The 14,807-nt window shown below is 44.9% G+C and overlaps 1 protein-coding gene across 2 annotated transcripts in view; it reads right to left on the bottom strand.

Moving 5' to 3' along the window:
- LOC139562757 (talin-2) overlaps positions 1–14,807 on the bottom strand; it is a 132,008-nt gene that overhangs the window by 22,449 nt on the left and 94,752 nt on the right. For both annotated transcript variants that reach the window (XM_071380751.1, XM_071380750.1), the window contains exons 24-42: positions 13,238–13,351; positions 12,963–13,076; positions 12,554–12,688; positions 12,232–12,360; positions 12,012–12,114; positions 10,658–10,866; positions 6,579–6,698; positions 6,138–6,335; positions 4,890–5,029; positions 4,099–4,192; positions 3,686–3,775; positions 3,372–3,494; positions 2,880–3,023; positions 2,417–2,578; positions 2,183–2,323; positions 1,816–1,997; positions 1,366–1,498; positions 975–1,076; positions 638–808 (exon numbers count right to left, since the gene is read on the bottom strand). In XM_071380751.1, the coding sequence (XP_071236852.1) occupies positions 638–808; positions 975–1,076; positions 1,366–1,498; positions 1,816–1,997; positions 2,183–2,323; positions 2,417–2,578; positions 2,880–3,023; positions 3,372–3,494; positions 3,686–3,775; positions 4,099–4,192; positions 4,890–5,029; positions 6,138–6,335; positions 6,579–6,698; positions 10,658–10,866; positions 12,012–12,114; positions 12,232–12,360; positions 12,554–12,688; positions 12,963–13,076; positions 13,238–13,351 (2,604 nt within the window). The remainder of the gene's footprint in view (positions 1–637; positions 809–974; positions 1,077–1,365; positions 1,499–1,815; positions 1,998–2,182; positions 2,324–2,416; positions 2,579–2,879; positions 3,024–3,371; positions 3,495–3,685; positions 3,776–4,098; positions 4,193–4,889; positions 5,030–6,137; positions 6,336–6,578; positions 6,699–10,657; positions 10,867–12,011; positions 12,115–12,231; positions 12,361–12,553; positions 12,689–12,962; positions 13,077–13,237; positions 13,352–14,807) is intronic.

The raw sequence follows: 14,807 nt of genomic DNA, 5'->3' as shown, positions 1-14,807 counted from the left end.
CCAACTTCAACTGTATATGTTAGACTCCTAGTCTCTTCACTTCCTAAGTTAAACTTAGAGAAGTGCATCTATTAGTTATTGTTCAAACAACATACGTATTAGTTAATAGCAACTGTATAGGTTATATTGCATAATTCATAAAGATGAGGTGGAGTTTCCCCCTTGTGTTATAAAGCACTTTGAATGATTTATAAATCCAATCAATTAAAGTTTCAATGATGGTAGGCTTTAGATAGTGTTTTTTCAAAGACCCAAAGTCCTGTTAAACTGTGAGGGTTCACCCTGGGGTAGGGTTGGGCCATGTATCCTATTTTAAGGTATGGATCCACATACCCGTATGGATTTTTACAATACGGTCTATGACACAGTGCTAAATATGATACAGTGCTAAATACATGGAAAGTTGGATTACTTCACTGTCAGTTTTGCCCTAGTTGAGTATAAAACAAATATAATGGAAAAAGCCCATTAAAAACACTTATAATTCATTTTTGCCATCCCAGGGGCATGCACCACTCATAAAACAGGTTTAGAACTTGTATTATTCAGATACCTCAAAATACCATCAAATACTGACATAAATTAGAAAAATATTGTAACATGATATTTTGGCCCTATCGCCCATATTTCTCCATACCCTGGGGTTTCCTCCTCCCTCCTTGGCTGCGTAGATCATCTGCAGGGCGGACTCTGCCAGGGTCTTAGTCTGGTCCAGGAAGGCCATCTGCTGCTGGTGGTCCTGCAGCTTGGACGCCACGCCCACCGACGCCCTGATCAGAGGCTCATAGTAGCCCGCCAGCTGGGTCACCTGGGATGGAAAGGGGTCAAGGGTCAGAGGTTAATGTGTCAGACTGATTATTGTTGCGTTCCAGATTGTCATAAAATTTTAAAAACCTGGAACGCAGCTATTGACTGCACCTGACAGGTGATATAGACCTAGTATTGGTAACAGTGATGATGCTGCAACTAGTTACCTTGTGTCCTAGTTGGGTAGCTTCCCCTCTGGCGGCTGTAGATATTGGGTCGATTAGGTATCCAATCTCTTGCACTGTGGACGTCAGCTGCTCTTGCAAGGCCTGATGGGATTGATCAGAGTAAAATAATTTCAACATTGGTCATTATGCAAGGCATGTTGTGGTTCTGTGGCAATTCTGACGCTCCCTGTCCAAACTGCTTTTAACTTAATTCAAATGGCAGTTGGTCTCAATTAGCAGTAGACCTGATCAAGGATCTGTTGCCCACTAACAGACAGAGAGATTGAGAGAAATGGGTAAAGGGAGAGAAGGATGGATAGAGAGAGAATGAGAGAGGGGAGGGTTGCCTGTGGGTCAGCAGAGCGTGTAGTGTCTCATTAACGATCATTACCTCCAGTGAGATGTCATCCCTGCTGGCCAGGTTCTGGCTGACTGCGGCTAGCGAGGCCTGCTCAATGTTCCGGATACATCTGTTGATGTTATCTATGGAGTAGTCACACTCCCTCTGGCCTGGAGCCTTGTCCCTGAGAGGCGGAGAGAGAGAAATAGAGAGGGTAGAGAGGGAAAGAGGATGAAATAAATAAAAAGAGCATGTTTATTTATGTCAGCTAGCAGGCATCCAACAGGATCAGAGAGATCTGGAGAGATGGTGAATTCTAACAAACCATGAGTAAGCCGATCAACAGCCTTGAGCCAAATCAGCCAATCAGAGATCAAGGATGTACATTATGGTCTTGTCCAACCTCTGAAGGTTATTATAACTGCTTATCATAACTTAATGAGTTATAACAGCTGTCCATGTCCAGGCCAGTAAGAAGTGCAGTGCTGTCACTGTGCTAACCTGATGGCCGTGATGAGACCTTTGATGGAGTCGGACACAGTCCGAGAGTGGCCAGCCAGGACCGACCAGGTGGGTGGATCTTTGGGGTTAATAACCAGTGAACGTGCAGTCTTCAGCAGTTGGGTGGAGCTGTCCAGCATGGAGCGAGCTGATTGGAGGATGGGCTCCTGAGCGGCAGAGCCCTGCACATAAACAAATGAATGAAAGAAAGATGAACATCTCCATGACAACCATGAAAAATAAACTGTTTAATGTAAACGTTTTCTACACCCACAATGTCATTGCAGTTGGTCTCACAGAGTTCAAAATAAGGTTTCAGTTGAACGGAGCACCATGTTTAGAAATGGCCAGAAGTGTGTAGTCGTACCTCATTGCTGATCTGAGCAGGGACGCTGGCGAACTCTGGATTAGACGCAAACGCTGTGAGGTTCTCAACAGCCTCTATGAGTGGAGCTGTGGCCACCAGACACGTGTTCCTATTCTCCTGAGAGAAATCACCATCCAGAGCCTAGAGGGAAAGAAATGGAGAAACCCAGGTCAATATACACATAATGGGCCAGTTTATCAGTTCAAAAAACCTAATTGGAGTCTGCAGTCTTACCTTTATAGTTTTGACCAGGTTGGCTGTGCTGTTGGCCACCTCCTTGGCAGATTGGACAAAGTGTCTCTTGGCTGTGGGGTTGGCTGTCTTGGAGGAGGCCAGGCGACAGGCGTTGCAAAGAGCTGATGTGTGCTTTGCTACGATGGTGGCAGACGACAGTACCTGAAAACACCCACCATAACAGTCTCAGAAAGCCATACCCTAAATGGGAACATTGGTACGTGGTGGGAGGCAACCCGGATGTCTAGACAGATGAACCATAACACGTCAGATGAAGGACGACAACAAACAAATCAGCAGCTCGGGATTTTTCTAAAGTAGATCACAAGAGATAAACATGACAAAGGGAACAGCTGATGGCTCATAAACATCAAATTTCAATAGACTCTTCAAATCAACCCAAGGTGACTAGTTAGTAAACAAATAAAACCAAACAAACCTGTGTTATTATGTCCCAACTGACCTGTGAGGGGCTGCTGTCCGGATCCACCAGGTTCTGACAGGCCATCTGGATCGCCTGATTGGCTCGTGCAAACTGGATGGCGTCGACCAACCCCTGACGCCCTGCCTGACTGTTGGGGTCAGACACGCCCACCAGGTAGGAGGCCTGAGGAGAGAGGACAGGAGGAGAGACATCAACATACTGTAGAACCAGACGTGGCTCTCATAGTAGCAGAAAACAGGTAGGCTACAATGTTAGCAGCTTAAATAGCAGCTTTTTACTGAACACAGCATCTGGTCTACACACAGATGGACAGAGCCTACTCATGTGTGGTATATTGATGTAGTAAGGGAAAACCCAGACATGGTCAGTAGTGGAAAAACAGAAGTCCACACTACTCTCTTTCTACACTAGCACAACACTCCCTAGCTCAAGCAGAGCACACATAGGGTGCTCACATCTTCACACAGTATGACACACAGTATGTCTGGTAGGTTCGTAGCATGTCCTAACCTGTCCTGCAGCCTCAGTGAGCCCACACAGGGCCTTGGAGGCCAGTCCCACACAGCCACCAAACGCTGGCACATCCCCGGTTTTACAGTTCTGAGAAATGCCAGCCATGGACTCTCCCAGGACCTGAAAGAACAGGGGGAACAGAGGAAAAGAGCAGAAGGGAGGGATTAAGCTGTAGCATTCCTCAGCCAGGCAGGTCACCGCTCTCTCTCTGCTCTCCCTCCCATCTCTCCATCTCTACTCGTTTCCATCTGTCTGGAGGTTGTGGTTATGCTTGCTCTTTCAGCAGCGCTCAGGGTCATGGCCCTCCCTACCTTGGAGTTCTCCATGACGCTCTCGATGCAGTGGAAGTAGGAGAGGTTGCTGACTGGCTCGTTGGGGCTGGCTAGCATTCCTTTCACCGCCTGAGAGGAGAGGGAAAACATCTTAACATCTAGAACAGAACCTGCTAATTTAACTAAAACCAAAGAAACCCATTACAGATACAACTTAAATGAGCTACATGAAAACATTCTCCTAGAGCACTCCCATAATCTATACATTTAACATAACTCACTTTAATGATGCTACTATCCAATCTCTCATAACAACAAAGGCTGCTACAGATGACACTGCTTTTACTAACACCCTTACTGCTCCATCTAACACTCCTGCTACCACCACTATGACTGCAGCTGTTATCAGTAAAGCTAATGTTATTGATGTAAGCTATTGATGTTGATGGTACCTCCAGCTCTCGTAGGGCATTGTCACACTCCTTCTGTCCCGGGGCCTGCTGTGTGGCCAGTGTGATTAGCTGGTTAATGCTCTCTGTCACTGCTCTGAAACACAGGATGGGAGGGAGAGGAGTGAGAGAGGGGAGAGCCCGAGAGAGCGAGAGCCTGAGAGAGACCGAGAGAGAGACCGAGAGAGAGACCGAGAGAGAGACCGAGAGAGAGAGAAACCGAGAGAGAGGGCGAGAGAAGTTCAAAATGAGAAGCACTTAGACCAGCGTTCAGCTCCATTACACAAACACAAGGTCCCAGGCTCCATTGGTTCCAAATCTAATATTGTGTTCTGGGTCCCTCTGGTCTCTCCCCTCCTCCTCCCTCTCTCTCTCTCTCTTTTTTCAGCAGAATTCCAGCAGGCTTCAGTGAGCCAGTCAGACATTTCAGTCACACACCTCCCTCTTAACCTTCCAATTACCAGACAGGAAATTAACAGCCTCCACAAGCCTGAAGGGAGACAGCACTTCATCTACCACCTGGGAGGACATTTCTGCTGTGAAGTGGAGCTACACTGGAGGTGTGAGATTGAGAAGTGCATGTGTGTCACATCAAAAGCCTTGTCCCTTCCTAAGGCACAGTGAAACCTCCCATTGCTTTGGCCCTGGCATAAGCGTATTGTAACACATTGCAAAAGTTGAATGCACTGTGGGTGGAAAATCTCTTGTTCTAAATCCAACATGACATAATAAATAACCAATCAACAGGTGTGGTATTGTGAGAGCCCACATAGAGGGTAGTGTATGGTAGGTACCTTGCAGCAGCAGCCAGAAGGTTCTTGGCATTAGCTGCCCCAGGGTCTACAGACAGAGACTTGGCTGCCAGGAGCAGCTTGCTGGAAGCCATGGAGATGTTCTTCAGGTTACCTATCACCTGGATCTGCTCATCTTTCCTCTACAACATCCACAGCAGAATCACCAGTTATTACAAGTCATAAATACTAGTTGTAAATCAATCATATACAAAAGTCATACAGAAAGGGCATGAAATGTTGCTAGTCATTTAGAGAGTCTAAATGAACCCAAATCTGCCTAGTAACTGATCCCCTCAGAGCGATGAGATGGCTGTATAGTGCTAATCAACGCTGAATGTAACCTTTATTTAACTAGGTAAGCCAGTTAAGAACAAATTATTTACAATGACGGCCTACAATGGCCAAACCCAGACGACGCTGGGCCAATTGTGCGCCGTCCATGGTACTCCCAATCCCGGCCAGTTGCGATACAGCCTGGAATCGAACCAGGGTCTGTAGTGACGCTTCTAGCACTGAGATGCAATGCCTTAGACTGCTGCACCACTCAGGAGCCCTGTGCAACTGACTATCCCTGGTCCACCTTTCCATCAGTCAGATGAATAGGAGAATGGAATGGTTTTCTAGCTGCACCATGCTTAACATGTCTATTGTTCCCCTCAAACTCTGTTCTAAACAAAGACTCTATGGTTCCAACTCTGCTGCTGGCAGTTCCTGCAGTCACCTGGGTCTGATTTGGTAATCAGTGTCATGCCATTAAGATTTCCTCCTTCCTTATCAGCAAGGCAGCCCGGAAAAGACCTTCAACTGTCATCTTATTTACACTACATTTAACAGACCGCCGCTCTGAGGCAATTCAATTGAATATTCCGTATCTATATGGAAAGTTAATCTACAAATAGATTGACTGATGGTTGGCCAAGCTGTCTTTTGAGGCTAATTGGTCAACTTTTCCTCCTCTATTTTCCATCATATCAGCTTTGATAAATTATACAGTTGGTTCTTATGTCCAAAAGGTGATGAAGAGGCTTACGTAAATAAATTAGTCACTAAAACAGTCACATCCAGTATGGTGCCTCGTTTGTGTTCATTAGGCACGAAACAAAACAACAAAAGTGCGTGGAACGGGGAGGCACTATGTGAACTTGTCAGTAAGAAATGTTCATTATGGTTTCCATTGCTATGGTATGGCGTGCCCTAATGAACACGTTCCAGGTTCAGTACCACACAGACAGACCACTGTGACTGCACCTGAGTGTGCCCAGCCATCTCAATGCCGGCGTCCAAGAACTCATCAAAGTCTTCGCTGAACTTCCCAGATGCGTCTGCGAGCTGGGTGCTGGAGCCGCGGGAGGCATGGACCACGTCTCCTGCTGATTGGTTCAGATCTGCTGCGGTCTGGTTCAGCTCGCTCTGGGCCTCCTGGAACGACCTGGTGGATGGAGGGAGCTACAGAGAAAGAGAAAGATAAGAGATAGAGAAATACAGAGAGACAACAAAGACAGCCATAGCGAGTCAGAGTTTAGGTTGTGGTGCAATAAATGTAAGTTTGGTTTAAAAACATTTGATAAGTGTTTGACCTAGCGGCAGTTTTAAATCAATAAACGGGTGATTAACTCAGGGGTAATCAGTGGCTTCACGTGAATGTTTTTTCAATAAAGTAACCTTTACTTAAGGAAGTGTAGAACTTACCGTTTCTCCCAGCAGTTTCTTGCTGGCCTCTCCAATGCTCCTGAGGGCCATGTCCACATCCTTCTGGCCAGGCAGGCAGTTGACACAGTTATTCAGAGAGTGGGACACAGCCTTGGCCACCTGAAGCAGAGAGAACAGGTGTGTGTGAGCACAGGTGTGCGTGTGTGTGTGTGTGTGTGTGAGCGTGCCTGCGTGTGTGTGTGTGATCATTCATGCGTGAACGGAGGTGTTTTCCACAGTAGTGATGTTGCTGAGCTGCAATCACAATCTTAAAATGCTAATGAGCCAAGAAGCATAGCGGAGTAATTGATGTTCCTAATTTGCACTTCTGTTTCCAACAGAACATATGCCAACCAATATGTCTGTGTCCCTGTGGGGCCTAGCAACAGAACAGGAGTCGTGCTGCTGAAAGGATTACTGAATGCACAACTAGGACTACCTGAAAAGATAAAGAGACAATTGAAGCCTTTTATTTGGTAAGATTTAAAAGAGATCATCATCCAAAGAGGAATTCAAGGACTTTTATTGGATTCCATTCAAAAACAAAGGGATCTTCGACACCATGTAAAATGGGTCCTATTTCTCTCTCATTTGCAAAGGAACAGAACAAGCACCACAATACTATGTCCCGTCTGTCCCTTTATCTGCAGAAGCATCTATAGATGCATCCTTTATTCATCTGGTGGGAAGGTTATATGGGGAGGACCAGGCATTAATAATTGATGTGTGCATAAAGCTGTGAATCTCCTGCTACAGCAGGCGGAGGATCAACACCTCACTGTGTTTGACAGGTGATCAGTGTTTTGTTCAGCTGGGCTGATAAAATGTGAACTATTATTTGTCAATGAAAAGTTATTTATTTATTATTCAACCAGATACTGTAGTTGTGAGAAGTGATCTGTGGAAGCTCTACAATAAAAATAGTTGCCTCTCACTTGACCTTCACTGTAACACAAGCCAAGCATTTCTGAATAAAAGTGGTGATATTAAAACTCAAGTAGGATTTGGTTGTCTAAGAGCACCAACCACAGTCCACTCCATTCAGACAGAGGACAATTATACTGAACAGATGGAAAATATGGACTCAATTAGTATTTGGCAGCATTGCCTTTACATTTTTTAACTTGGGTCAAACATTTTGAGTAGCCTTACACAAGCTTCCTACAATAAGTTGAGTGAATTTTGGCCCATTCCTCCTGACAGAGCTGGTGTATCTGAGTCAGGTTTGTAGGCCTCCTTGCTCATAAACACTTTTTCAGTTCTGCCCACAAATCTTCTATGTGATTGAGGTCAGGGCTTTGTGATGGCCACTCCAATACCTTGACTTTGTTGTCCTTAAGCCATTTTGTCACAACTTTGAAAGTATGCTTGGGGTCATTGTCCTGACTGATGTCTTGGGATGTTGCTTCAATATATCCACATAATTTTCCTCCCTCATGATGCCATCTATTTTGTGAAGTGCACCAGTCCCTCCTGCAGCAAAGCACCTCCACAACATGATGCTGTGCTTCATGGTTGGGATGGTGTTCTTCGGCTTGCAAGCCACCCCCTTTTTCCTCCAAACATAACAATGGTCATTATGGCCAAACAGTTCTATTTTTGTTCCATCAGACCAGAGGACATTTCTCCAAAAAGTGTGATCTTTGTCCCCATGTGCAGTTGCAAACCGTAGTCTGGCATTTTTATGGCGGTTTTGGAGCAGTGGCTTCTTCCTTGCTGAGCGGCCTTTCAGGTTATGTTGATATAGGACTCGTTTTACTGTGGATATAGATACTTTTGTACCCGTTTCCTCCAGCATCTTCACAAGGTTCTTTGCTGTTGTTCTGGGATTGATTTGCACTTCTTGCACCAAAGTACGTTCATCTCTAAGAGACAGAACGCGTCTCCTTCTTGAGTGGTATGATGGCTGCCTGGTCCCATGGTGTTTATACTTGTGTACTATTGTTTGTACAGATGAACGTGGTACCTTCAGGTGTTTGGAAATTGCTCCCAAGGATGAACCGGACTTGTCGAGGTCTACAATACATTTTCTGAGGTCTTGGCTGATTTCTTTTGATTTTCCCATGATGTCAAGCAAAGAGGTACTGAGTTTGAAGGTAGGCCTTGAAATACCTCCACAGGTACACCTCCAATTGACTCAAATTATGTCAATTAGCCTATCAGAAGCTTCTAAAGCCATGAAATCATTTTCTGGAATTTTCCAAGCTGTTTAAAGGCACAGTCAACTTAGTGTATGTAAACTTCTGACCCACCGGAATTGTGATACAGTGAAATATAAGTGAAATAATCTGTCTAAACAATTGTTGGAAAAATTACGTGTGTCATGCACAAAGTAGATGTCCTAAACGACTTGTCAAAACTATAGTTTGTGAACAAGAAATTTGTGGAGTGGTTGAAAAACGAGTTTTAATGACTACAACCTAAGTGTATGTAAACTTCTGACTTCAACTGTACATACACATAGCAGAGCCTTTTATAGAGATATACAGTCATGGCCAAAAAGTTTTGAGAATGACACAAATATTAATTTTCACAAAGTCTGCTGCCTCAGTTTGTATGATGGCAATTTGCATATACTCCAGAATGTTATGAAGAGTGATCAGATGAATTGCAATTAATTGCAAAGTCCCTCTTTGCTATGCAAATGAACTGAATCCCCAAAAAACATTTCCACTGCATTTCAGCCCTGCCACAAAAGGACCAGCTGACATCATGTCAGTGATTCTCTCATTAACACAGGTGTGAGTGTTGACGAGGACAAGGCTGGAGATAACTCTGTCATGCTGATTGAGTTCGAATAACAGACTGGAAGCTTCAAAAGGAGGGTGGTGCTTGGAATCATTGTTCTTCCTCTGTCAATCATGGTTACCTGCAAGGAAACACGTGCCATCATCATTGCTTTGCACAAAAAGGGCTTCACAGGCAAGGATATTGCTGCCAGTAAGATTGCACCTAAATCACCCATTTATCGGATCATCAAGAACTTCAAGGAGAGCGGTTCAATTGCTGTGAAGAAGGCTTCAGGGCGCCCAAGAAAGTCCAGCAAGCGCCAGGACCGTCTCCTAAAGTTGATTCAGCTGCAGGATCGGGGCACCACCAGTACAGAGCTTGCTCAGGAATGGCAGCAGGCAAAATGTGAGTACATCTGCATGCACAGTGAGGCAAAGACTTTTGGAGGATGGCCTGGTGTCAAGAAGGGCAGCAAAGAAGCCACTTCTCGCCAGGAAAAACATCAGGGACAGACTGATATTCTGCAAAAGGTACAGGGATTGGACTGCTGTGGACTGGGGTAAAGTAATTTTCTCTGATTGTTTGGGGTATCCGGAATAAAGCTTGTCCGGAGAAGACCAGGTGAGCGCTGCCAACGGTAAAGCATCAAGAGACCATTCATGTGTGGGGTTGCTTCTCAGCCAAGGGAGTGGGCTCACTCACAGTTTTGCCTAAGAACACAGCCATGAATAAAGAATGGTACCAACACATCCTCCGAGAGCAACTTCTCCCAACCATCCAGGAACAGTTTGGTGACAAACAATGCCTTTCCAAGCATGATGGAGCACCTTGCCATAAGTCAAAAGTGATAACTAAGTTGCTCGGGGAACAAAACATCAATTTGTTGGGTCCATGGCCAGGAAACTCCCCAGACCTTAATCTAATTGAGAACTTGTGGTCAATCCTCAAGAGGCGGGTGGACAAACAAAACCCCACAAATTCTGACAAACTCCAAGCATTGATTATGCAAGAATGGGCTGCCATCAGTCAGGATGTGGCTCACAAGTTAATTGACAGCATGCCAGGGCGGATTGCAGAGGTCTTGAAAAAGAAGGGTCAACACTGAAAATATTGACTCTTTGCATCAACTTCATGTAATTGTCAATAAAAGCCTTTGACACTTATGAAATGCTTGTAATTATACTTCAGTATTCCATAGTAACATCTGCCAAAAATATCTAAAGACACTGAAGCAGCAAACTTTGTGGAAATTAATGTGTGTGTAATTCTCAAAACTTTTGGCCACGACTGTACAGTAGCTTCATCCCTATATGGCTCTGCACGTTATTGTACTGAAGTCCCTCAATCACCTGGGCTAGCCTCTGCTGGCTCTCTGCGTCACCGGGAGAGACCAGAGCTTGCTTGGCCTCATGGATCAGCATGGCCGAGCCTTCCATAACATCACAGGCTGAATCCAACATGGACGCCGCTGCCTGAGGGTTGGTGGTAGAGGCTGCCACGCCCCGCGCTGCCTGGGCTAGAGTCTTCAGGGCCTGGGCTGTCTCTCTGGCTGCTAACCCTGGAGGCAAATATACAAATGGTGAGTAGGGTTTGGAATGTTACAAATAAAGAAGAGTTATTACGGAAGTAGCAGAAGTAGCTCCCTACTGCCGCACGGCAAGCTCCCTCGCTCCACTGCCGCACGGCAAGCTCTCTCGCTCCACTGCCGCACGGCAAGCTCTCTCGCTCCACTGCCGCACGGCAAGCTCTCTCGCTCCACTGCCGCACGGCAAGCTCCCTCACTCCACTGCCGCACGGCAAGCTCCCTCTCTACTGCCACACGGCAAGCAGTACCGATGCACCAAGTCTGGAACCAACAGGACCCCGAACAGCTTCTACTACCAAGCCATTAGACTACTAAATAGTTAACCAAATAGCTACCCAGACTATCTGCATTGACCCTCTTTGCACTAACTCGTACCTCTGGACATCGACTCGGTACTGGTACCCGTGTATAATGCCAAGTTATCGTTACTCATTGAGTATTTATTCCTTGTGTTCTTGTTTTTTTCTATATTTTTCTCTCTGCATTGTTGGGAAGGGCCCATAAGTAAACATTTCACTGTCAGTCTACACCTGTTGTTTACCAAGCATGTGACAAATAAAATGTATTAAATGAAAAGGACTGTTTGCATTCAGATGTGTCAAACATCCAAATACATTCAGAAGATTGAATTAAGGCTTAATAAATGCATGTTATGACCTCCGATATCCATAGCCCTCTCACGTTGACAGTGTGCTATACCAGGTAGCGAGAGCCTCTGGTTTAGTTTCATAACGTCTAAACCACTGACTGCCTCAACAAGGGAATGCAACATTTCAGCATCAACACAACACATTGGGGAGGAATCTAGTAAATTGAATCAGCTTGCATTACCCCATTCATCTAGACAAGATTACTGAAGGAATGTCACATCTATTGAAGTAGGGGAAGGATTTATTCTGCTTTAGTCTTTGTGCTACCTTTCAGAGAGTAAAGGCCAAATCTAATCTACTATTGACCTTGAAGCATCAAAATATGTTGAAGCTTTCAGTAGTAACAGTAAAATCTGTAGTCAAAAGTGAAATATACTATTATAGACACATCCTGGTGGTGCTATGGAGTTTGTTATTTAGTGGTATTGCTCTAAGTAGAATAGGAGCCCCAGGGCAGTAGTACAGTACCTGTGTAGTGTTCATTGCCCTGTGCAGCACAGGTGAGCAGCTGAGCCATGGAGGATCCCACAGACTTGGAGGTGCTGCCCAGATCCTGAGCACACTTCTCCAACTGCAGAAAGAACAGCACATCAGACACCCAGACAAACAGACTCAGCAATGGATGAAAGAGTAATCACTAGAAGTAATGAGAGACGTTGATTAATTCAATGAATCAGATTTCCCTGACCGATTCTCCAGGTAGTGGTTTCAGCTGCATGTCTATGGCAGCCATCTTGGCGTCTTGGAGCTCAGTCTTCAGAGTCTGGACGGCTGTGAGAGCTGAGTGGATCTCCATGGGGCCGCAGGCTTCGTGGGCCTAAAGAGCACAGGGAGAGAGCAGACCATTGAATTAGTCATTCTAGACTGACAGCTTTTAACCCATCTGAGCTGGTATTTAGTGCATAGTCTATCAGAAGCTGGCTAGTCCTAACAGGGGATAGGTACCCTCACAAAGTGACAAAGCGACAGGTATGACTTACGTGTGTGTGTGTGTGTGTGTGTGTATGTACCTTCTGTGCTGCGGTTCTGAGCTCTGCCAGGCTGGTGGCCAGGTTTTTGGCACACTGACCCAGCTGCATAGCAGCGGCCTGGTCCATCACCGTGGGAACAGACGACTTCGCTGATGTCACCATCTTACTGCCAGGCTGTCATGAGAGAAACAGGAAACAGAGAAATGTCAAATTCATCCCAAGAAGATGTTTTGTACCAGAGAATAGATGTCTTTATTTGAATCTATTATGACTACAAAACCCAGCCTTGCCCAAGTATAAGACATCAATAAGATATCTTTAGAAGCTTTCAAGCACACACACACACACACACACACACACACACACATATCAGCACTGTACAATATATTGAGATCCCTTCATTCAATATGTGGTGAGATTAGGAGCCAGACTGGCACTGGGGGTGTACCTGTAGGAAGTTCTGGCTGGTGATGATGAGGGCTAGCTGGGTAGTGAGGTCTTCAGGCTGGGCCTGGCTGCCCCTTACCCCCTGGACCAGCCGGGGAATATGGTCTGCCATGGCCTAGTGAGCCGCACATACATAAACAGTCAACACACATACAGTATTCAACCACAGTTTCTATATAGCTGTAGCACCTACTGTATAACTACAGTAGGCATAGAAATTGTTCAATGCAAGCAACTGGCAATGTCCCCTGACATTAAGAGACTTATCCCCAGTACCTTGCAGCTCTGCACCAATTGCTGGTGAGCGGCGGTGTTCTTGTTGGAGGCTGCTGCATTCTGGGAGGCAGCGATGGTCTGGGTGGCTGCAGCTGCAGCTTGCTTGGCGGCATTCTGTTGGAAAGTCACACGGCAGTGATTCTAAACATGCCTGACTCGACGAATCAACACACACACACAAGATGCCTGCCAAATGGCACCCCATTCCCTTTATAGTGCACTTATTTTGACCAGGAGGCCCATGGTCAAAAGAAGCGTACTAAAGGGAATAGAGTGCCATTTGGGAGGCAGACAGTCTCCGTTTAGAGCCAGGGTTCCTCAGGTCAGAGATCAAATATTTGTCGTGCCATCTTTAATGTCGGGCAGCAGGGTTCAAACAGTCTCCTGATTTGGTATTTTATTAGGATCCCCATTGGCTGTTGTGAGAGCCTCTGGCCCACTCAAAACATGAACAATAAAGAACATTAACAGCTCAAGGACAAAACTTCATCAATTTAAAAAAGGCACACGTAGCCTCCATATCAATACATACACGCACAAACTATCTAGGTCAAATAGGGAAGGTGTTGCTTTATTGTTTTTTAAAACCAGGTTTGCTGTTCATTTGAGCAGTATGAGATGGAACGCAGTTCCATGCAATAATGGCTCTATATAATACTGTACAATTTCTTGAATCGGTTCTAGATTTGTGGACTGTGAAAAGACCCATGGTGGCATGTCTGGTGGGGTAAGTGTGTGTGTCAGAGCTCTGTGTAAGTTGACTATGCAAACAACTTGGGATTTTCAACACATTGATTCTTATAAAAATAAGTGATGCAGTCAGTCTCTCCTCAACTCTTAGCCAAGACACATAGCCTACAAGCCATTTTAAAAAGTCTAATAAATCCATGTAATATAGCCTACCCCTTCACAATAAATCCATTATTTATTTTAGACAGGTCTAAAGAAGCATGATATGAAGAAAATGTAGTCTATTTCAGAAGAAAAGAATAGCATGCTCAGAGTTGTCCGTATGTTAGGTCCTGATGTGGCTATGCCAAATGGCTGTGGGCTACACTACTTAATTTAGCAGATAAGATTTGCTTATAATTCTGTGGCATTATTTTATATTATTTTACAATATGAAGAATACAATTGAACAAAGCTGAATAAAATACAAATATTTTCTCCAAAACGATTTGAGGGAGTGCGCACTTGCGCACACACACACTATTCTGTGTTGAGCGGTTAACAAAGAAATAGGTACTTCTATATGCATAATTTAGATGTATTAATGTAACTTTAGTTGATGTATTAATGTAACTTTAGTTGTTCTACAAACAGTGGGCTATATGTTTTGATTTTTAATACATTGTAAGGCTGCATGATGAGACTAATGATGATTAGAAAAACTCTCGAAAGGCATGAGCTCGGCTTTGTTTTTGCACAGGCTGTACACACGCCAATAGTCTCTCATTCACAATTTGACAAGCACTTGATAATGCCTCGAATTTCACAGTGGCATCCCCTTCGTGGTCGTAATGCACCCTAAAAAAATCCATGCCTTTTGCAGTGCTGCGTTGTGCCCTTC

Source organism: Salvelinus alpinus, chromosome 33 (genome assembly GCF_045679555.1).
Source record: "Salvelinus alpinus chromosome 33, SLU_Salpinus.1, whole genome shotgun sequence".
NCBI lineage: Eukaryota > Metazoa > Chordata > Actinopteri > Salmoniformes > Salmonidae > Salvelinus > Salvelinus alpinus.
The sequence above is the reverse complement of the archived record's forward strand: the minus strand, read 5'-3'. Positions and strand labels throughout refer to the sequence as shown.